Raw genomic sequence first — 21318 nt, 5'->3', positions numbered from 1 at the left:
AATATGTCACAAAACCCAGAAGCCGTAAAAGAATCAATGGGGAAATTCAACCATATTTCAAAATCGAAAGACAAATGACAAAATGAAAAGGTTACATACAACTCATGTTACAAAAATCTAGTTTTTTTAAATAGTAAAGAGCTTCTATGGGCCAGGTGCGGCAGCTCATGCCTGTAATCCCAACACTTTGGGAGGCCGAGGTGGGCAGATCTCCTCAGGGCAGGAGTTCAGGGCCAGCCTGGCCAACATGGCGAAACCCTGTCTCTACTAAAAATACAAAAATTAGTTGGGTGTGTTGGCGCACGCCTGTAATCCCAGCCACTCAGGTGGCTAAGGCACTAGTGGTAATTGCTTGATCCCGGGATGCAGAGGTTGCAGTGAGCTGAGATCACGCCACTGCACTTGAGTCTGGGTGACAGAGCGAGACTGTCTCAAAAAACAAAAACAAAAAATCCCCAAGGAGCTTCTGTGAATCATTTTAAATGCAGGTAGGAAAGTGGGCAAAAGTAACATATGCAAAGATATTTAACTTCAAAATGAGAGAAATGCTGGTTAGAACTATGGTTTAATCAGATTGGCAAAGAAAAATGATGGGTAACGCTGCTAAGGTATTCTTATTGCCAGTAGAAGTGTAAATTGATAAAAGTGCTGCAGAGGGCAATTTAGTAGAACCTGTTAAAATTTTAACTACCATTTACCCAGGAACTCCATTTTTAGGAATTTATCTTTCAGATACATTTTGTACATTTATGAAATGAAGCATGTACAAGGATTTTAATCATGGCATTGTTTGTAGTAGCAGAAGCTTGAAAACAACCTAATTATTTCGCCAGTGGTCAGGGCCGTGGTGTATTCACTCTTGAGTTATTGTGTGAATTAGAAAAAAATAGCTCTACGTGGGCAGGGTCTGAAATGTACCCTTTTTGAATTTCACACCTATTTATATGGCCTGGCACGTGGAGTTGCTGTCCAGGCATACATAGTGGCCTTGTTGAGGCTGTAGTTAAAACTGAACAAAGTATATATCCCTAACAATGGAATATTACACAGTTGTTAAAAAAGAATGTGGCAGCTCAGTATATGCATACATAGAGGAGTCTCAAATATCATAAGTGAAAAAAGACACAAAATTGTGTAACATGGTGCCATTTGTGCTACACACACACACTTATATATATGTGTAGACTATCTCTGGAAGACAACTAATAAATGGGTAATAGTGGTTGCCTCTAAGGATAATTGAATCACTAGGGGAGAATTTTAAAAGGGAAAATTATTTTTTCATTGTGTATTATTTGAATCTTTGAATTTTTTGGCACATCTGTTAAACATGCATAGAATTTTTTTTGAAAAGATAAAGGAAAATGGTAATATGAATTGAGAGTTCACAGAAGAGGGACTACAAATAATGCTTACACGTGAAAAATACCTAACTACACTAAAGTAAAATAATTTTTCACGTATTGAGAAATAACAAAATGTTTGGCAATACTCTATTGACTAGGATACTGGGAAAGGCCCACATCTGTTGAGAATGGTCACATAATTTGATATAAGGTCTATGGAGAGCAATGTGGCAGTACCATCAGAATTAACATTATGTATTCGGGACCCACCAACAACACTTCTAAGACTTTATTCTGTAGATAAACTAGCACATGTAGAATTAATTTAGGTCTAAACATACTCATTGTAGCATTGTTTATAACAGTAAAAGATTTATAACATCCTAGATATGTTCATCAGGGATTCTTCAGATTACTTTTGGTACATTTAATAATGGAATACTATGCAAGCTGTTATTTATACAACGTTGTGTAAATGGACCTCGAAGATAGTTTACTAAGTGACAAGAGCAAGATTCTGAATCTTGATGATAATAGGCTACACTCAGAAGCAACTTTGTTTAATTACATAGACCATCTCTAGGATATATAGTAGTACCGCTTATCTGTGGCTTGAAAATATGAAATGGAAAATTCCAGAAATAATTCATAAGTTTTAAATTGTGTGCCATTCTGAGTAGCATGATGAAGTATCATGCCATTCTACCTGGGATGTAAATCATCTCTTTGTCTAGCATATCCACACTGTGTATACTACCCATCACTAGTCAGTAGCCATCTCAGTTATCAGGTCACAAGAAGGATGAGTACAGCACATTAAGATATTTTGAGAGAGAGTACATTCGCGTAACTTTTATTACAGTATATTATAATTTTTCTATTTCGTTAGTAGTTACTGTTAACCTCTTACTATGCCTAATTTATAAATAAAACTATCATAGGTATATAGGTATAAAAATATAGTGTGTATATATAGAACCCTATATACAACATATATACATATATGTTGCCTATATGTTGCATATACATATACGTATGTGTATGTACATGTATACACATATACATATACAACATATATACATATACATATATTGTATATGTATATACAACCCTGTATACATATTTCAGGCAACATAGTGGTTGCCTGAAACCATGGATCATACTAAACCCTATATACATATATGTGTGTCTATATATCACACTTAGCACTTATCACTACCTGGAATTATATATACACACATACATATCTGTGTGTGTATATATGTATACATATATATTATGTATATATGTATACATATATAGTATATACATATATTTTATGCATATATATCCATAATACATATGGATATGTATATATCATATATGGATATATTATGGATATATGTATATATCCATATATGTATACATATCTACACATATATACATATGTGTGTGTATATATAGGGTTCGGTATGATCCGTGGTTTCAGGCAACCACTGGGGGTCTTGGAACATATTCCCAGCAGATAAGGGGGAACAACTGTATAAGAAACTGGGAACAGTGGTTGTGTTCAAGATTGAGCCTGGGTAGATGGCAGTCATTCGTGTATATATTACTTTAATTGCAAAAACGACAGTTATTTTTGCACCAACGCAGTACTTCCATACCTTTTGAATTTTGCACTGAGTTTATGTATTACTTCTGTTTAAAGTAAATTTAAATATAACCTCCAATGGCTTCCCATCAACATTTAAAATACAATCGTAATTTTGTTTTTAACTGAGACCTTCCAGATCCTATACAATTTAGTTTCTGCCTACTTCTCCAAATGTATCATTCTCCCGCTGCTTACTGTCTTTCAGTCTTGTTCTTGTTGATGTTTCTAAAGCATGCCAAGCTTTCTCCCACTTCAGGGTTTTTGCACCTATAGTCTTCCTGCCTGAACTCTTCTGACCTTAGGCCTTTGCATGGCTTACTTTTTTGAATAATTCAAAAGATCTCCGCTCAGATGTTTACTTTGAAATTGCCCCTCCTCCATGCCATCACTCTCCATTCCTGTACGCTGCTTTATTTTCTTCATTGCACTTATCACTACCTAGAATTATATATTATTTGTTTTACTTGTTTATTGTTTGTGCCTTCCTCTAGAATGTAAGGCTCATAAGAGCAGAACTTTGTCTTGTTTTCTGCTGTATCTCCAGGGCTTAGAACAGTGCCTGGCTTGTAGTAAACATTCAGGAAATAAATACTGAGTGAATACACATGTTTTAAGTACATTCTTCCTCTCTGTTGTTTGTCCTGTAACTTTGTTTTGTAAAGACCTTTGTTTACAGAAGTTTTTATTTTTGATCAAAAAAATTTACTTTTTAAGAGCTTTATTATGATAGGCAGAATAGTAGCCCCCTCCAAAGATGTCCATGTCCTTGTCCACGGAATCTGTGAATATATTACATTACGTGGCAAAGGTGAATTAAGGTAGCAAATGGCATTAGGGTTACTAATCAGCTAACCTTAAAATAGGGAGATTATCCTGGATCATCTGAGCAGTTTTAAATTTTGAGGTACTCAAATGTATCAACCTTCTACTTTGATTGACTCTTTTGTGTTTTATTTAAGAATACTTTGTGATCCCGGCCGGGCACGGTGGCTCACGCCTGTAATCCTAGCACTTTGGGAGGCCAAGGTGGGTGGATCACGAGGTCAGGAGTTCAAGACCAGCCTGGCCAACATGGTGAAACACTGTCTCTACTAAAAATACAAAAAATTAGCTGGGCGTGGTGGCGCACACCTGTGGTCCCAGCTACTCAGGAGGCTGAGGCACAAGAATCGCTTGAACCTGGGAGGCGAAGGTTGCAGTGAGCCGAGATTGTGCCACTGTACTCCAGCCTGGGTGACAGAGTGAGACTCTTGTCTCAAAAAAAAAAAAAAAAGAAAGAAAAGAATACTTTGTGATCTGGTTATACTTTGTGATCTGGTTATTTGAAAGTTCTCTAGTGACTTTAGTTTTGGTTTTTTTTTTTTTTTTTTTTTTTTCTGAGATCTTTAATTGATGTGGAATGTATTTTTGTGTATGGTCTGAGGTTGGATCTAATTTTTCTGAGTAGCCAATTGTCCTAATCAGCAAGATTAACAATTGTTTTCATTGTTTTGATCATACTTATTTTAAAAATATATATTTATAAATTTTATATTTATAGTTTATAAATATTTTTTAAAATCAGTAAATTAAACTAATGCTGATTGGGAGAAGTAGGAATCTGTGTGTATTTTCCAAGGTGACTTTTTTATTGCAACCACTCTTTCAGAGGAATTGTATTTCTCCTGATGTATATCAACTTTCAATTGATAGCAATTATAGTCAGTGATAAGATACTAAAAAAAAATATTTCTGCGGTTTCTGAATTTGCTTTTAACTAGGAAAGTACACAGGCAGAGGCCATGAAATTTCCATCTTCCCAATCTTCCCAGCCTTCCAGGCTTTTAAAGAACAAAGGCATATCTTGCAAACCCGTCACACAGACCAAGGCCACTTCTTGCAAACCACATACACAGCACAAAGAATGTCAGACAGGTATGTATTCTTGTGTGTTCCCATGTACAAAGCTTGTTTTCTGGCTTGTTTGTTTCTGTTTTTTAAAAAAGGAAAGAAAATAATTGACAGATTCTTAAATGTGAAAACATTCCTTTTCTTGGCTCACATACTTTAAATACTTAATTTATTGCTTTCATAATTATTAACACTAATAACCAGCTATTATAACAAGCTATTATAATTACTAACATATAGTTTTAGTTGAAAGCATTAATGATTTAACCTGTTTTTTTTTAAATACTGCAAATTCAATTGTCAGTTGCTAACAGTACAACTAATTTATCTGAGGTATTGATGACTGTGAAAATTGTTTGAGCTTATATTTGAAAAAGTTGTAAAGTATTACTTTTAATCCAACTACCCCTTAGATTTTCAATTGATTTAATAGTCTACTGTGCCTAAAGCATTGATTTTTTTTTTTTTTTTTTTGAGATGGAGTTTCACTCTTGTCGCCCAGGCTAGAGTGTAATAGCACGATCTTGGCTCCCTATAACTCCTGGGTTCAAGTGATTCTCCTGCCTCAGCCTCCTGAGCAGCTGGGATTACAGGTGCCTGCCGCCACACCTGGCTAATTTTTTTTTTTTTTTTTTTGAGACGGAGTCTCGCTCTGTCGCCCAGGCTGAAGTGCAGTGGCGCAATCTTGGCTCACTGCAAGCTCCGCCTCCCGGGTTCACGCCATTCTCCTGCCTCAGCCTCCCGAGTAGCTGGGACTACAGGCGCCCGCTACCTCGCCCAGCTAGTTTTTTGTATTTTTTTAGTAGAGACGGGGTTTCACCATGTTAGCCAGGATGCTCTCGATCTCCTGACCTCATGATCTGCCCGTCTCAGCCTCCCAAAGTGCTGGGATTACAGGCTTGAGCCACCGCGCCCAGCCATCTGGCTAATTTTTGTATTTTTAGTAGAGACGGGGTTTCATCACTTTGACCAGGCTGGTTTTGAACTCCTGACCTCAGGTGATCTGCCTGCCTCGACCTCCCAAAGTGCTGGGATTACAGGCATGAGCCACTGCCCCCGGCCTGATTTTTGTTTTTAATAATAATTTTACTTCATAGAATACGCTGTATTTAAAAGCTTAGTCTGTCAACAAGTAGTAAGTTTTTATGTAGGGTACCTTTATTTTGGTAGAAGTCAAGGAGAATCCTGTTTTCCTTCCTCAGGAAATTTATATTCCTATTAAAACAATATATTCTTTGTACTTGAATTTATATTAAAAAACATTCACACATGGAGAGTACTGAAGGATCTGTGGGCATCTATGTGTGTGTGTGTGCGCGCGTGCGTGCTTATGTTTTGAGTTCTAGATTAAATATTGAATTGTCGGTCGGACGCGGTGACTCATGCATATAGTCCCAGCACTTTGGGAGGCCAACATGGGCGGATCACCTGAGGTCAGGAGTTTGAGACCAGCCTAACCAACATGGTGAAACCCCATCTCTACTAAAAATACAAAATTAGCCGGGCGTGATGGCACATGACTGTAATCCCAGCTACTCAGGAGGCTGAGGCAGGAGAATCGCTTGAACCTGGGAGAGGCAGAGGTTGCTGTGAGCCAAGATCGCGCCATTGTGCTCCAACCTGGGCAACAAGAGTGAAACTCCATCTTTTTTAAAATAATAAATCTTGAATTGTTTTCTAACAATTGAAATTATTTTTTCATTTGACATTGCATTGGAAACATTATTCCACATCAATGTAAATTTAAATATACATCGATATTCTTTTTTTCCAATTTTTATTTTATTATGTTTATTTTATTTTATCTTATTTTATTTTATTCATGGGGTACATGTGCAGTTTTGTTACCTGGGTATGAGATTCTTAAAATAGAATTCAGTGTATATAATATAACCAACTCCGTAAAATTGGAAATTTAGATATTTATATTGTAAGCAATGTTGGGTTAAGCTATGTTAATGGATCTTTGTCCACTTGCCTAATTATGTCCTTAGGATAAATCCTAATCAGTGGAATTATTGATTCAAAGACTATCATCGATTTTTTTTTTTTTGGGAGACAGAGTCTATCTCTGTCGCCCAGGCTGTAGTGCAGTGGTGCGATCTCGGCTCACTGCAGCCTCCACCTCCCGGGTTCAAGCGATTCTCCTGCCTCAAGCCTCCCAAGTAGATGGGATTACAGGCACCCGTGACCACGCCCAGCTAATTTTTTTTGTATTTTTAGTAGAGACGGGTTTCACTGTGTTGGCCATGCTGGTCTCAAACTCCTGACCTCATGATCCGCCTGCCTCAGCCTCCCAAAGTGCTGGGATTACAAGCATGAGCCACTGTGCCTGGCCTATCATCTATTCTTAAAGCTTTTGATACCTGTTGCCTAAATTGCCCTCCTGAAAAGTCACATCAATGTATGCTCCAACCAGCAGTGTTCAGGAGGATCCATTTCTCTACAACCTCACTGACACTGAGTATCAAAATTCAGAAAGGTTGAGTATACAGTACAGTCAACACTAGTATAGTCTTCATCTAGATTAATGAAATGTTACCTTTTTTAAATATTTTTTTTTTTCTGGATTGTTTCAAGTAAAACATTATTTTTCTTTCTCTTTTTCTTCCTTTTCTTTCTTTTTTTTGAGATGGAGTTTCGCTCTTGTCTCCCAGGCTGGAGTGCAATGGCGTGATCTCAGCACACTGCACCCTCCGCCTCCCGGGTTCAAGCAATTCTCCTGTCTCAGCCTCTCAAGTGACTGGGATTATAGGCACATACCACCATGCCTGGCTAATTTTGTGTTTTTAGTAGAGAGGGGGTTTCACCATGTTGGCCTTGCTGGTCTCGAACTCCTGACCTCAGGTGATATGCCCACCTTGGCCTCCCAAAGTGCTGGGATTACAGGTGTGAGCCCCATGCCTGCCTTTTTTTTATTTTTCTTTAAAAATTTTTTTGATACCAGTGTCACTCACCAATAAAAAATTTATTCTTTTTTTTTGTTTTTTGAGACACAGTCTCAAGAGTGCAGTGGCGTGATCCTGGCTCCCTGCGGCCTCAACCTCCTGGGCTCAGGTGATCCTCTTGCTTTAGCTACCCAAGTATAGGCGTGTGCCACTGCCCCCAGCCAATTTTTTTTTTTTTTTTTTTTTTAAGAGATGGAGTTTTGCCATGTTGCCCAGACTGGTCTCTAATACCAGGGCTCAAGTGATCCACCCACCTTGGCATCCCAAAGTGCTGGGATTATAGGTGTGAGCCACCATGCCCAGCCAAAAAGTTTATTGTTAATTTGATGTGTACTGTGGTCTTCGCCCTCATTTCAATAACCTATTGGGTGCTTGGGATTACTTGTACGGGTATCACATCCTACAGTTTTATTATAGCTAGTGATCAAGCTTTGGGCAAAGGAGAAATTCAGTTGTCAGTGGCATCACTGGAAATATTATGATTTGTGCTTAAACTTTTATCAGTGCATTCTTTTGATAAATAGAAATAGTAACAAAATATGAATTTTAAATGTGTGGGGAGATACATAAGGAGCATTGCTTATTTGTTCTTGAAAATAACAGTGATTCAAATATTTCATTCAGATTTACCTATGCCTAATGAAAAAAATGATGCAGAACTTGATTCTCCACCTTCAAAGAAAAAAAGATTAGGTTTTTTCCAGACTTACGATACAGAATATTTAAAAGTTGGTTTTATTATCTGTCCTGGATCAAAAGAAAGTTCACCAAGGCCACAGTGTGTCATTTGTGGAGAGATCTTATCCAGTGAAAACATGAAGCCAGCAAATCTTTCTCATCATTTGAAGACAAAACATTCAGAATTAGAAAACAAACCAGTAGATTTTTTTGAACAAAAATCTCTAGAAATGGAATGTCAAAATAGTTCTATAAAAAAGTGTTTACTAGTTGAAAAGTCACTTGTGAAAGCTTCTTATTTAATTGCTTTCCAAACTGCTGCAAGCAAGAAGCCATTCTCCATTGCTGAAGAATTAATTAAACCATATTTAGTAGAAATGTGTTCAGAAGTTTTGGGTTCAAGTGCTGGAGACAAAATGAAAACTATCCCACTTTCTAATGTTACAATTCAACACAGGATTGACGAACTATCTGCAGACATTGAAGACCAGCTGATTCAAAAGGTCAGAGAGTCAAAGTGGTTTGCCCTGCAGATAGATGAGTCATCAGAAATCTCAGATATCACACTTCTTTTGTGCTATATTCGTTTCATTGATTATGATTGTCGTGATGTAAAAGAAGAATTATTATTTTGCATTGAAATGCCTACTCGAATAACTGGTTTTGAAATATTTGAACTAATAAATAAATATATTGATAGTAAATCTCTGAATTGGAAACATTGTGTTGGTCTCTGTACCGATGGGGCTGCAAGCATGACTGGCAGGTATTCTGGTTTAAAAGCAAAAATTCAAGAAGTTGCCATGAATACAGCAGCATTTACACATTGTTTTATTCACCGTGAACGTTTAGTGGCAGAAAAGTTGTCTCCATGTTTACATAAAATTCTTTTGCAGTCAGCACAAATTCTAAGTTTTATAAAGAGCAATGCATTGAATTCACGTATGTTAACAATTTTGTGTGAAGAGATGGGATCTGAGCATGTGAGTTTACCGCTTCATGCTGAAGTACGTTGGATATCAAGAGGGAGAATGTTAAAAAGATTATTTGAATTACGACATGAGATTGAAATATTTTTAAGTCAAAAGCATTCAGATTTGACCAAGTATTTTCATGATGAGGAATGGGTTGCAAAGCTGGCCTACTTATCAGATATATTTTCACTTATAAATGAATTAAATTTAAGTCTCCAAGGAACTTTGACTACTTTCTTCAATTTGTGTAATAAAATTGATGTATTTAAGAGAAAGTTAAAAATGTGGTTGAAGCGCACACAAGAGAATGACTATGACATGTTCCCTTCATTTTCTGAATTCTCAAATTCATCAGGCTTAAATATGACAGAGATCACAAGGATTATTTTTGAGCACCTGGAAGGACTTTCTCAAGTGTTCAGTGACTGTTTTCCACCAGAACAAGACTTGCGTTCAGGAAATTTGTGGATAATTAACCCTTTTATGAATCACCAAAATAATAATCTCACCGACTTCGAAGAAGAAAAGCTAACACAGCTATCTTCAGATTTAGGATTACAATCAGTATTTAAATCAGTGTCTGTAACTCAGTTTTGGATAAATGCAAAGACAAGTTACCCAGAACTCCATGAAAGGGCAATGAAATTTTTATTACCCTTTTCAACTGTTTATTTATGTGATGCTGCCTTTTCAGCTTTGACTGAGTCAAAACAAAGAAATCTGTTGGTTTCTGGCCCTGCCCTAAGACTTGCAGTCACATCTTTAATTCCAAGGATAGAAAAATTAATGAAGGAAAAAGAGTAGCAATATGCACATTGCTTAATAGCGAAGTCAATAATCTCGTGTTTTGTATAAGTATCCTAAAAGATAATTTCCTAATGTGGATTTGTGTTTTCAGTGATTAAATGTTTTAATAATTTTTCCCTTTTTGTTGAGGAATTTAATAATTATGATTTTTATAAGTAATTATGTATAATTATAATACAGGGTAGAAAATTTAGTTATTTCATTAAATTTGGATTAGTGACAAAGACTGAAGGTAATGAGAGGCCCAGTTTATAATGTAACAGCACAACCTGAATGTTGAAACAGCTTGGCCTTTAGAAGCGAGTGGAACATTTCAGTCTTCCAGCCAACCAGCTACTTACCCCAGCAAGGTTGTGAGTAGGTGGAAAAGATGGATCTTTTTTTTTTTTTTTTTTTTTTTTTGAGATGGAGTTTTGCTCTTGTTGCCCAGGCTGGAGTGTAATGGCATGATCTCGGCTCACTGGAACCTCTGCCTTCTGGGTTCAAACAATTCTCCTGCCTTGGCCTTCTGGGTAGCTGGGGTTACAAGGCATGTGCCATTACACCTGTCTGTTGTATTTTTCTAGTAGAGATGGGGTTTTACCGTGTTGGTCAGGCTGGTCTCGAACTCCTGACCTCAAGTGATCCACCTGCCTCGGCCTCCCAAAGTGCTGGGATTACAAGTATGAGCCACTATGCCCAGCTGGAAAAAGACAGATCTAAGCAGCTTGGGTAACTATAAATGGAAGCAGTAGGGGGGTTTGAGACCCCTGCTTGGGGGCTTTCTGGCCTAATATACCAGAGCTTAGCAGACTTTTTAAATAAAGAGCCAGATAGTAAATATTTTCAGCTTTGCAGGCCATACTGTCACAGCTACTCAATTCTGCAGTTGCAGTGCAAAAGCAGCCACAGACAATATGCAGATGAGTGTGGCTGTGTTTAAATAAAACTTATTCGTGAGCACTGAAATAGGAATTTCATATAATTTTCCTATGTCACACAAGCTTCTTTAAAAAGTTTTTATCATAAAAATGTAAACAAACATTATTAGCTTGGGGGAAGGGGAGAAGCATGGAAAAAAATCAGACAGCTGGGCAAATTTGGCCCATGGTTTGCCCATCCCAGCTTTAGACAGATTTCCAGGTAAGAGCAAATGGGCCAGGAGTGGACTGTAGGGCTTGGTTCAGTGAAAGTCTCTCTATCCATGGCTGCAAGTATCTGAATTTTCAAACACCTTTCACATTTCAGTCTCAGCTGAGATAAATTAGAGGGAAAAGACACCTCAGGCAAAGATAGAAAAGAGACTTATTTAATAATTAATGGTTTTTGATTTATTACTTATAATTTTATAAATTAATTTACTAATTTACAAATAACTTTCTGAGCTCTTACATGTGCAGGCACTGTGCTAGGCCTGTTACAAACTCTGGAGAACTGAGTTTTCCCCGTATACAGATGCAGATACCGAGACCCTTTGGGGTCGGGTGACAGCTCAGATCCCACAGCTACTATGGCACAGGCAGGAACGAAGCCCCGGGGTCTTTTGATGGTAGCTGAGCCGCACCCAGACACCCATGCATGTCTGCCAGCACTCCGTACTGGCTGGGAAACACTCCCTGAATCGAAAGGTGTCGGTTTAGTCAGTTACGAGCCAGTGGTCCTCAAGTGTCCCCACCTGTAGGATGGGGGCGCCCTGCTCCAGTGCTGCAGCCTCGCGACCCCCTGGAGGGTGGGGGATGGTAGCTCAGGCGAGTCTTCCGGCCGCCCCAGGGAGGGAGGAAATGAGCCGGCGGCAGAGGCGGGTTTTCGGCGGGGCCAACCCACGGTGCGGGGAGCGCGGCCATGGAGCTTCTGCTGTCGGTGCTGCGTGTACTGCTGGGCGGCTTCTTCGCGCTCGTGGGGTTGGCCAAGCTCTCGGAGATCTCGGCTCCAGTTTCGGAGCGGATGGTGAGCGGCGCGGGCGGGCGGCCGGGGATCGGGCCCGCGGAGGCGTGTGCTCCGCCCCGCCGCTCCCGCCGGCCCTGCAGGCTGCCTTCGGGATTCCGAGGCTCAGCTGGAGATGGGGGAAAGCGCCTGGCTTTCGACTGAGGCGCAGGTCCTTCCTGGGGAGTTCCTCGAGTTCTCTGGATCTTCCCTAGACGGAAGGGGACAGAACCTCCCCTTCCTGCTGAGCATTGGTGGCCCCAGGCAAATCTACAGCCTTAGGAGGACCCTCCTCCCCACTTCCCGGACCCTGGGAGAGGATGATGCAGCGGGAAAATGAGCTCGCTCCGCGCTGTCTTCCCCCTTTTCGCCGTTTGCTTCAGTTTTCGGGAGGTTCGTGGGGTTGGGGTGTAGTAATCCTGGCTTTGCAGGGAAGGAAGCCCGCCCTGAAGGGCGAGTATATCTGCTAAAGGTTGCACATCTAGTCAGGAAGCAGAACACAAACTAGTCACTCCTAACTCGGAACCCAGAAAGGGAAGCCTCTCCTGGAAGCCTGAGAGGGAGGCCCTGAAGTCGTCTTTCAGCCTTCTGTCTAGTTCCAGACTCACGGGAAAGCTTTCATTTCCTGTTCACCAATCTCCCCAGTCCCTCAAAAGAGCTAGACTTGTAGACCCCTGCTGGCATCTCTCTCCAAGGCCTGGATACATCCCCAGAGACGATAGCTTAGAGCTGCTGCCCAGCAGAGCTGAGGAGGGGAGGTAGAGCTGAGGAGTGGGAACAGGAAAAAGTAACCCCGAAAGTAAGGGTGAAGTTGCCATTTGGCTCAGGGGTGGACCTGCCTTGACAAGAAGAGTCACTTTGAGCCCACCTAACTCCTCCCCACCTCCAAATATTCCGTGTACAACAGCCTTAAGAGAAACCAGGCCAGGCACAAAGAAACAAACTGTGGCATTTCCCAGGCCTTGGCACTAGGGAGCCAAGCCCAGCCCCCTCCTCCTGGGATTTGGCCTGGGTTGTAATCTCTCGAGAGGTCTAGTGAGAAAATCTATCTCTCTACCACTTGGAACATGGAGCCTGTTTCCTGATTCCAAAGCTCAGCGCCACAGGGCAGCCCTCTCCCCTCCAGGCTGACCTCAGGCCTGGACCTGACCTACAGTAGTAGTTCTTTTCTCTGGGGAGTTGAGGGCACAGGCATAGATATGCCATGGAGCATCTGGGGAGCTCATCCTTGGTGAGCATGAGGCTGACAGGCATTCCTTGCCACCCCTAGAACGCCCTGTTCGTGCAGTTTGCTGAGGTGTTCCCGCTGAAGGTATTTGGCTACCAGCCAGATCCCCTGAACTACCAAATAGCTGTGGGCTTTCTGGAACTGCTGGCTGGGCTGCTGCTGGCCACGGGCCCACCGATGCTGCAAGAGATCAGTAACTTGTTCTTGATTCTGCTCATGATGGGTAAGGGGGCCAACTGGCCTGAGAAAATGGGGTTTTCTGGGGGAGGATGATGGAAAGACCTGGCTGTTGCCCCTTACTGTTGCCACCCTTCTTTTTTCTCTGGGATCAAGAGCACTTCCTGCTCTACTACAGTTTCCATGGTCTTCAAACTAGCACAGGTACTTTTTAAACTTAATATGCTAGAACATTATCACATGTTAAGTGTACCTTCTACCTCCTCAATTCTAATGGCTGCATGGTATTCCCTTGTGAAGATGTATTGCAAGTTCAGTGCCTCTGCTCCTTCCTCCACACACCCACTTCTGGGATGACGGGATGGAGGAGCAGCTGCCATTTGATGTATGTGTCTGGCAGATTGGTGTAGAGAGCAGGGAAGCTGGAGAACCTTGAACAGGAAGGCAGTGAATTTCCCGAGGGAGTCCCCCCCGCCGCCACCAGTAGCTCTGCCCACAGGAACTGCTGATGTACAAAGACAGCTGTTGCTTCAAAGGCCAGATATCTTCAGGCTCTTCTCTATGCCCTGGCATCTGTTACCATTGCTGCCACCACTACCAGGCTTGCTTCCATCTCTGGAGCTTCTCTCATTTTCAGATCTTTCCCATACCTCCAACCAGCAGCCGCTAGGCTAGTCCTTCCCTCCATCTTAATCTTAGTAGATGTAGGATTAAGAAAGGAGAAGGGGCCAGACACGGTTGCTCATGCCTGTAATTCCAGCACTTTGGGAGGCTGAGGTGGGCGGATCACAAGGTCAGGAGTTCGAGACCAGCCTGACCAACATGGTGAAACCCCCGTCCCTACTAAACAAGCATTAGCCGGGTGTGGTGGTGGGTGCCTGTAATCCCAGCTACTCAAGAGGCTGAGGCAGGAGAATCACTTGAAGCCAGTACCCAGAACCCAGTAGCCCAGCTACTCAGGAGGCTGGCAGGAAATCATGCTATTGCACTCCAGCCTGGGTGACAGAGCGAAACTCTGCCTTAAAAAAGAAAGAAAGAGAGAAAGGAAAGAAAGAGAAAAGAAAGAAAAAAAGAAAGAGGAAAGAAAGAAGGATCAGGGAGATTTTTTTCCTAAAATCTATCCACTCTAGCCACTGCCCTATTTTGCTGGGTCATTTCTGTTTCTTTCTTGTCCTCCGAGAGGGGCAACTGTTGCCACTGCTGTTGTTCAAAAGGCTTCTAATTTCCTGGTCCTGCTTTCTCCAGGAGGCTAGAGATGAATGCAGTTAGTTTTGGTAATGCACGTTGGGAGTGGTGAGGGTGTTTAATGGGAGGGCTTGGGCTGGAGTGGATCAGCCTAAACTGGAGAGCCCTGAGCTCCTGGATCTCCTGGGTTCTCCCAAGGAGCCTCAGGGACCTCACTTTCCATTCCAGGGGCTATCTTCACCTTGGCAGCTCTAAAAGAGTCACTAAGCACCTGTATCCCGGCCATCGTCTGCCTGGGGTTCCTGCTGCTGCTGAATGTCGGCCAGCTCTTAGCCCAGACTAAGAAGGTGGTCAGACCCACTAGGAAGAAGACTCTAAATACATTCAAGGAATCCTGGAAGTAGAGCATCTCTGCCTGTTTATGCCGTGCAGCTGTCACAGCAGAAATATGGTAGAACACAGAGTCTGTCATCTTGTTACCAGTATCATATCCAGGGTCAGCCAGTGTTGAAAGAGACATTTTGCCTACCTGGCCCTACTTTCTCTTTTTAGCTTTACTACTCTTTTGTGAGGAGTACATGTTATGCATATTAACATTCCTCATGTCATACGAAAATACAAAATAAGCAGAAAAGAAATTTAAATCAACCAAAATTCTGATGCCCCAAATAACCACTTATAATGCCTTGGTGTTAGTATACCTCTTAACTTTTTTCTGTGCCTTTAAGCAGATACATATTTTTTTAAATGAAAATAAAACCATATATCCTATTTTATTCCCTCCTTTTAAAACCTTATAAACTATAACACTGTTTCTTGTCTCTTTTGCCTCATTGCTGTTAATGGCTGCATAGTATTCTATTGTAAGGATGTACTATAATGTATTTCACCCCCCCACGAGGAACATTTGGGTTTTTCTCAATTTTTTGCTATTGTAAGCCTCACAGTAAATCTCTTTTGCATACTTATTTTCTTCCCCTAGAAGTAAGGGTGCTGGTTCAAAACACATGCATATTTTTAAGGCTTTTAATACATATTTAAAATGTACAAGTTCTGTATGGCAGAACTTTAAGTACTTGCTTCTGCCTATGCCCTTTGAGCCACATTAGAGATTCCCTCCCACTCCTTTTTTTCTCTGACATATTAGATTTGCAGAGCTAGCAGGTTGGCATTGAGTCATTTGACAGGACCTGAAATCAAGCTCTGGTGGTGATGTGTGGCACCCAGTCCAGTGTTCCTTGACACCTACATGGAGGTGAGGGGCAGCCAACTCCGTGAAATGCTGAGTGGTACAGCAGGGCCCAAAGCCTGGGAGGAATCCCAGAGGTCCTTGGGGGTAGGAAGGGTGCATATGTGTGACAGTTCTTGGGGAAAAAGTGGACAACACGTTAGGGCATCTGCTATTATGTCACCACCATCTTTATCTTAGCTAGGCAGGGCTGTGGGCTTTTGGGAAGTGATGTACCTCCCATGAGGGATCATAGTGAGAAACAGTTCACTTATGCAAATATTCTAGCTATCAGCCTACAGATTGCTTTGAGGGTGTAAAAGAAGTCTCTATTATTCCATTTCATGTTCACTACAAAATGCTAATTCCCATTCTGACTAGTGAACCTCAGGCAAGGTGACGCTCTCAGTTGGATTTTTTTTATTCTTGAGTCCGAAAGCATGGTGGTGCAGTCTGCCTATAGTAAGGATAGATAGATTACGCTAAATAAATGGTAATGTCAAAACAATAAGGAAACCTTTTCTCTCATGTAAGAGGTTCAGAGATAACCACTTCAGTTTCAATGTTGGTTAATTTGCCTAATGATGGCATCAAGAATCAACATTCTTTAAACTTTCTGCTCTGCTGCTGTCAGTGTATTGGCTATTGCCCTCAGAGTTGCAAAATAGCTGCAGCAGCTCCAGATAGTGCATTTGCTATAATACTGAAAGGTGAAAAGAGAGGAAGGGTGCTTTAGAAGACCCTAGATTTTCCTGTAGATTTCACTGGGCAGAACTATGTCCCATTTCCATTCCTAATCACTGGCAGGAGAATGGAATTCCCATAATGGACTTAGACTAGTTAAGATTTACCCACACTGGTCAGCAAGGAAGAAGAGGAAGTAGACAATGGTTTCTGTCACTTACTAGCTTATTTGAAAACTGAATAATGACAGTAACTATTTCATAGCCCGGCACATAGTAAATGTTGAGTAAATGCTAGCCATTATTAAATATTGATTTGTTTTACAGTTGAGAAAATGCATCTGGAAAGCTTAAGTGCCTATATATGAGACCTGGAACTAGAACTAAGGCCTAATTGATTCCAGAACCCAAACTTTTCACTGCACCAGCTGCCAAAGCTGAAAATGGACAGGCATGGCAGCCCTGCTGTCTTCAATCTGAGGGTAGATGGGATGACCTGTCTGGTGTGATGAAATCTGTCCTGCTTTCCAGCATTTCCCCTCTGATTGGAATTTTTTTTATTTTTTTTATATTATTATTATTATTATTTTTTGAGGTGGAGTTTCACCATGTTGGCCAGGCTGATCTCGAACTCCTGACCTCAGGTGATCTGCCCGCCTTGGCCTCCCAAAGTGCTGGGGTTATAGGCATTAGCCACTGTGCCCATCTTGCTTGGAAATTTTGAAGCCCAAGAAAGTAAAGCCTGGAGCCCCAAGGATCCTGGCCTTATACTTTCTCCACCCCTTCCAGGATGCCACTGCCAGCCCGTCTCCTGCCAGGACGGACTTTGAGTAAAACCTCTCGCAGCTAGCATTAGATTGAGGGCTCCTGTTTACCAAGTCTGGATCTGTAGGCTGATAAGCAGCTACTGGGGCCCCCAAGCTTGGCTGTAGGACTGCGCAGCAGCTGCAGGAAAGTCAGGGTGCTAGAGGAGTAGGCTGGGCAGCTGGTGTGTACCAGCAGTTGGGACTGACAGCAGCAGGAGGATCTTGAGCCTAAGCAGTGCCTCCTTAGCAGCCCAGGGAGAAGCCGGGCCTCAGGAAATGTGCCCCCCAAACTACAGCCTAAATCTAGGTCATCTCAGCACGATGATGTTCAGCTGCCTGCCCTTCCTAATGCATTTGTATCTCCCTCCCTGTGCTGAAGGCTCTCTTGTCCTCCGATGACACTCCCTTCCCTTGGGGCCCTGACTGCAGCCCCAGAAACCCAGCTCACAGGTGCCACAGGTGGGCTCCAGGCCTTCCAGCTGTCAGACCCATTCTTCATGTCGTTTCTTGGGATTAGCTGGCCGATGGGAGGGTCTGAGATGTGTGGGTGGGAGGGGATTCTGCCCTGTCTCAGATCCTTAAAGTCAGGACCCCAGAGAGAACTCCAGCAGCCATTATAGCAAGAGGTAAGAAAGGAACAATCTGGTAGGATGGCAGGGGATGGGTCAGGGTAGGGCTACAGGCATGGAGAACAGAACAGAGGAAGTGGGGAAAGGAAATACAGTTACCCGGGGTCTCAGAAAGGATTGGAGCCTGAGATGCTCAAAGGCAAAAGTCCAGATTTTGGAAGAACTGAGTTTTAGGACATCCTAGGAGTGTGTAAGTGTGTCACAAATAGTAACAGGACATTGATTTGTACACTTACCTCCCTTGGGAAGAGGATAGGAATATGCCCAGATGTTTTTGTGTTGTTTTGTGTGCCTGGGGTGTCTATGTCTCTGACACTCTGTGTGTGCCTGTGTGAGTGTACACATTTATCTATGTGCTGCCTAGAAGGGAAGGGAGCTAACAGTAATGAAGTATCTCCCTAATGTCAGCCACAGGGCTCAGTTTTACTTATGTTTTCTCATAATCCTCCCAACAACCCTGTGAGGTAGGTATTTTAATCTCCATTTTACTGCAGCAAAGACAGGCTCAGTGAAGCTGAGTAATTTGCCCAAGGTCACATGGCAAATTGATGTGTATATCTAGAATCTGCCTGATTGCTGGGCCTGTGCACTTTTTGCTTTTCTGTCCAGAGGTCTGAGTCTGACCCAGGACTTCTTTGTGGTCAAAAAGTGAGGGGGGAGGAAAAAGGATGGAAGGCTTCAGAGTGGCAAAAGCTTTTCAGCCCAGCCAAGGGTGCTCCAGACAAGTGCTGAGGTACCTCCCTGGGAGAGGACCTTCACCAAGGCAAGTCCGAGGTCACTGTGCATAGGCCTATCCTATGGGTCACTGCACCACAAGCCCATTCCTCCATCCATGCTTCTCATCTGGGTGGCACAGGGACGAGGGAGTTGGGTCTTTTTCTGGACAGGCCTCTATGTTTCAACCTGTTTCTCCAGTACTCCCTGTTGGCTCAGCCCTATGTGGGTTTACTGCACAGGTCTGTGCCCCAACATGTATGAACCATACTCTATCTGTGAGGGGCACCTCTACCCTCTCAGTCACCAAGGTTGGAAATTTCCAAGTTATCTAGGACTCCTGCCTCTTCCTCGCTTCCCACAGCTTGTCACCAAAAACTCCGGAGTCCATCCCCTCTCAGCAGCTGCTGGCCAGGTTCGGTCCTCATTCCCTCTCACATGGACTCTGCCTCTAGTGCCCCCTCCCAGCAAGGGCTGAAGAAGAGGAGATTGGGGTGGGAGAAGGTGGAATGGGGGTTGCCTTTGTGGCTAGCCGCCGCAGTAACCTTTCCTCTGCCACATCAAGGTCAGAGATGAACAGCAGTGTTGGGGACCTCGGTGTTGGCGGCTGCAGCCTCTGGGATGACCCTGCTCGTTTCATCGTGGTGCCCGCGGCCTATGCCTTGGCGCTGGGCCTGGGGCTGCCAGCCAATGTGGCTGCCCTGGCAGTGTTCATCCGCAGCGGCGGGCGCCTGGGCCAGGCCCTGCTTCTCTACCTGTTCAACCTGGCTCTGGCTGATGAGCTCTTCACGCTCACGCTGCAGCCGTGGCTCATCTACTACCTGGGCCTGGCCCGGAGGCCGCCTGCCGCGCGGCTGGGGCCGCCTACTACGTGTCCACCTACTACGTGTCCACCTACTACGTGTCCACCTACGCGGTGGTCTTCGCCGCGCTCATCAGCGTGTGCCGCTGTTGCTCCGTACGCGGCCCCGGGCCCGGGGCGGCTGCCTGCCTGGCCTGCGCCGCCGGCGCCCCGCGCGCACTGCGCGCCTTCGCCTGGTTGGCGGGCCTGGCCCCTCCCTGCCAGGAGCACCGCTGGGCAAGCTCGGGGCTGGCCTCCGTCACGGTGGCCTTCTTCGCGGCCGCCTTCCTGCTGGTGCTCGCGGCCTACGTGAGCCTGGCGCGGGCGCTCCAGGCGCCCTCGGGCCCGGGCCCTGCTAGCGCCGGCGCGCATCCGCGCGCGGCCAAGACCATGGTCCTGGGGCTCCTGCTGGTCTTCGCCCTCAGTCTGGCGCCCTACCACCTGCTGCTGGCGCCCAGGGTGGCCGGGCGGGACAGCGACGGAGACCGGTGTCGCGCCGCCTCCACGCTTGACAATCCTGCACACCCTCAGCCTGGCGCTGCTGAGCCTCAACAGCTGCCTGGACCCACTCATCTGATGCTTCTTTGTGCGCCGCTTCCGCCAGGACTGCTGCTGGGCACTGAGCTGCCGCCCGGCGCACGGGGCCTCCTTGGCCTCCTCCTAGAGAGTCTCCTGGCCTCCCCGCCTGTCTCACCCCCCTGCCACCCTCCCAGTGGCATCCAGGGTGGAGAAAGTTCTTTGGAAAGACCTAGATTCTGATCCTGACGCAACCACATACTACCCCTGTAGCTGTGAACCTCCGGGCTCATCTGTACCAAGGGCATAGAACATTTTTTTGTAACCTGAATGTTCCCTGGATGTTGCCGGCTTTTGGATACAAATAATATACCATTGTATTTTTTTAAACCTCTTGGGATAAAAGCCAAAGTCCTTATCATGGCCTACAAGGCCCTGTCTGATTCGACTCCCCCTTCTCTCCAGACCTTATCCCACCACCCCTGCGTCTCCCTGCAGGCAGTCACCACCTTCTCAGGCTCGGGAAAATGCCAGTCTCCTACCCTTCACGCCCTTTGCACCTGACTTGGCCAGGGATGATCTCTGTTACTCTCTTTCACTAAGTTAGTTATTCTTCACCCTCACTTCCTCTAAAATAACTCCTTATAGGAAAGCCTTTCTTGGCTGGCAACACACACACACACACACACACACACACACATGACTGAATCAGATCGGATTGCTCTTTGATAGCTCTTTTCATAATTGTAATCAAGCAATTAATTGGGTCATGCTTGTTATTTTCTTTCTCTCTTGCCAGAATGTATTCATGCTGACCCATAAGAAATTACCATTTTTATAAGTCCCCAAAAGTTGAATATTGGAAATTTTATTTCCACCCAGTTCAACTTAATAAATTCCGTGTTTACCTTGCTCACTGCTGTATCTCCTGTGGTTGGTACTGTGCCTTGCATATAATAAGAGCTCAGTGTATCAGATGAGTGAGTGAAACCTGAATATCATTAATTTGAATTGCTTAAGTACTCACTCAGACATTCCAGTCTCTGATAGCTTTTCCTCAAGTGTTTCTGAGATTCTCCAAGCTTGTCTTACCCACCCCCACTGTACATTCGTAGCCCAGTTCTGATGTC

The 21318-nt window shown here is 43.6% G+C and overlaps 3 protein-coding genes across 16 annotated transcripts in view; all 3 read left to right on the top strand.

Annotated features, from left to right (window-relative positions):
- The window catches only part of ZMYM6 (zinc finger MYM-type containing 6), a 45533-nt gene extending 35140 nt beyond the window's left edge, over positions 1 to 10393 (top strand). For 11 of the 12 annotated variants that reach the window (XM_031666848.1, XM_021939256.2, XM_021939271.2 and 8 more), the window contains 2 exons: positions 4743 to 4896; positions 8445 to 10393. In XM_031666848.1, the coding sequence (XP_031522708.1) occupies positions 4743 to 4896; positions 8445 to 10276 (1986 nt within the window). In that variant the 3' untranslated portion in view covers positions 10277 to 10393. The remainder of the gene's footprint in view (positions 1 to 4742; positions 4897 to 8444) is intronic. The other variant, XM_021939269.2, reaches the window with a different exon arrangement.
- An 881-nt stretch (positions 10394 to 11274) lies between these two features.
- Positions 11275 to 15585, top strand: TMEM35B (transmembrane protein 35B). Of its 3 annotated transcripts, none has more exons than XM_031666850.1 (4): positions 11275 to 12205; positions 13452 to 13632; positions 13743 to 13790; positions 15000 to 15585. In XM_031666850.1, the coding sequence occupies exons 1-4, from the start codon at positions 12101 to 12103 to the stop codon at positions 15173 to 15175; spliced, it is 510 nt and encodes a 169-aa protein (XP_031522710.1). In that variant the 5' UTR covers positions 11275 to 12100; the 3' UTR covers positions 15176 to 15585. The 3 variants fall into 3 exon arrangements, with proteins under 3 accessions (XP_031522710.1, XP_003891615.2, XP_031522719.1); XM_031666859.1 differs by lacking the exon at positions 11275 to 12205 and adding an exon at positions 12238 to 12574; XM_003891566.5 differs by lacking the exon at positions 13743 to 13790.
- Positions 15586 to 19340: 3755 nt separating this feature from the next.
- LOC116274149 lies at positions 19341 to 21104 on the top strand. The gene is made up of 2 exons (XM_031664317.1): positions 19341 to 19554; positions 19614 to 21104. Exons 1-2 carry the CDS (start codon positions 19341 to 19343, stop codon positions 20429 to 20431), a joined length of 1032 nt encoding a protein of 343 aa, XP_031520177.1. The 3' UTR covers positions 20432 to 21104.
- The last annotated feature ends 214 nt before the right edge of the window (positions 21105 to 21318 follow it).

Source organism: Papio anubis, chromosome 1 (genome assembly GCF_008728515.1).
Source record: "Papio anubis isolate 15944 chromosome 1, Panubis1.0, whole genome shotgun sequence".
In the NCBI taxonomy this organism is placed as follows: Eukaryota; Metazoa; Chordata; class Mammalia; order Primates; family Cercopithecidae; genus Papio; species Papio anubis.
This window is presented reverse-complemented; position numbering and strand designations above follow the sequence as displayed.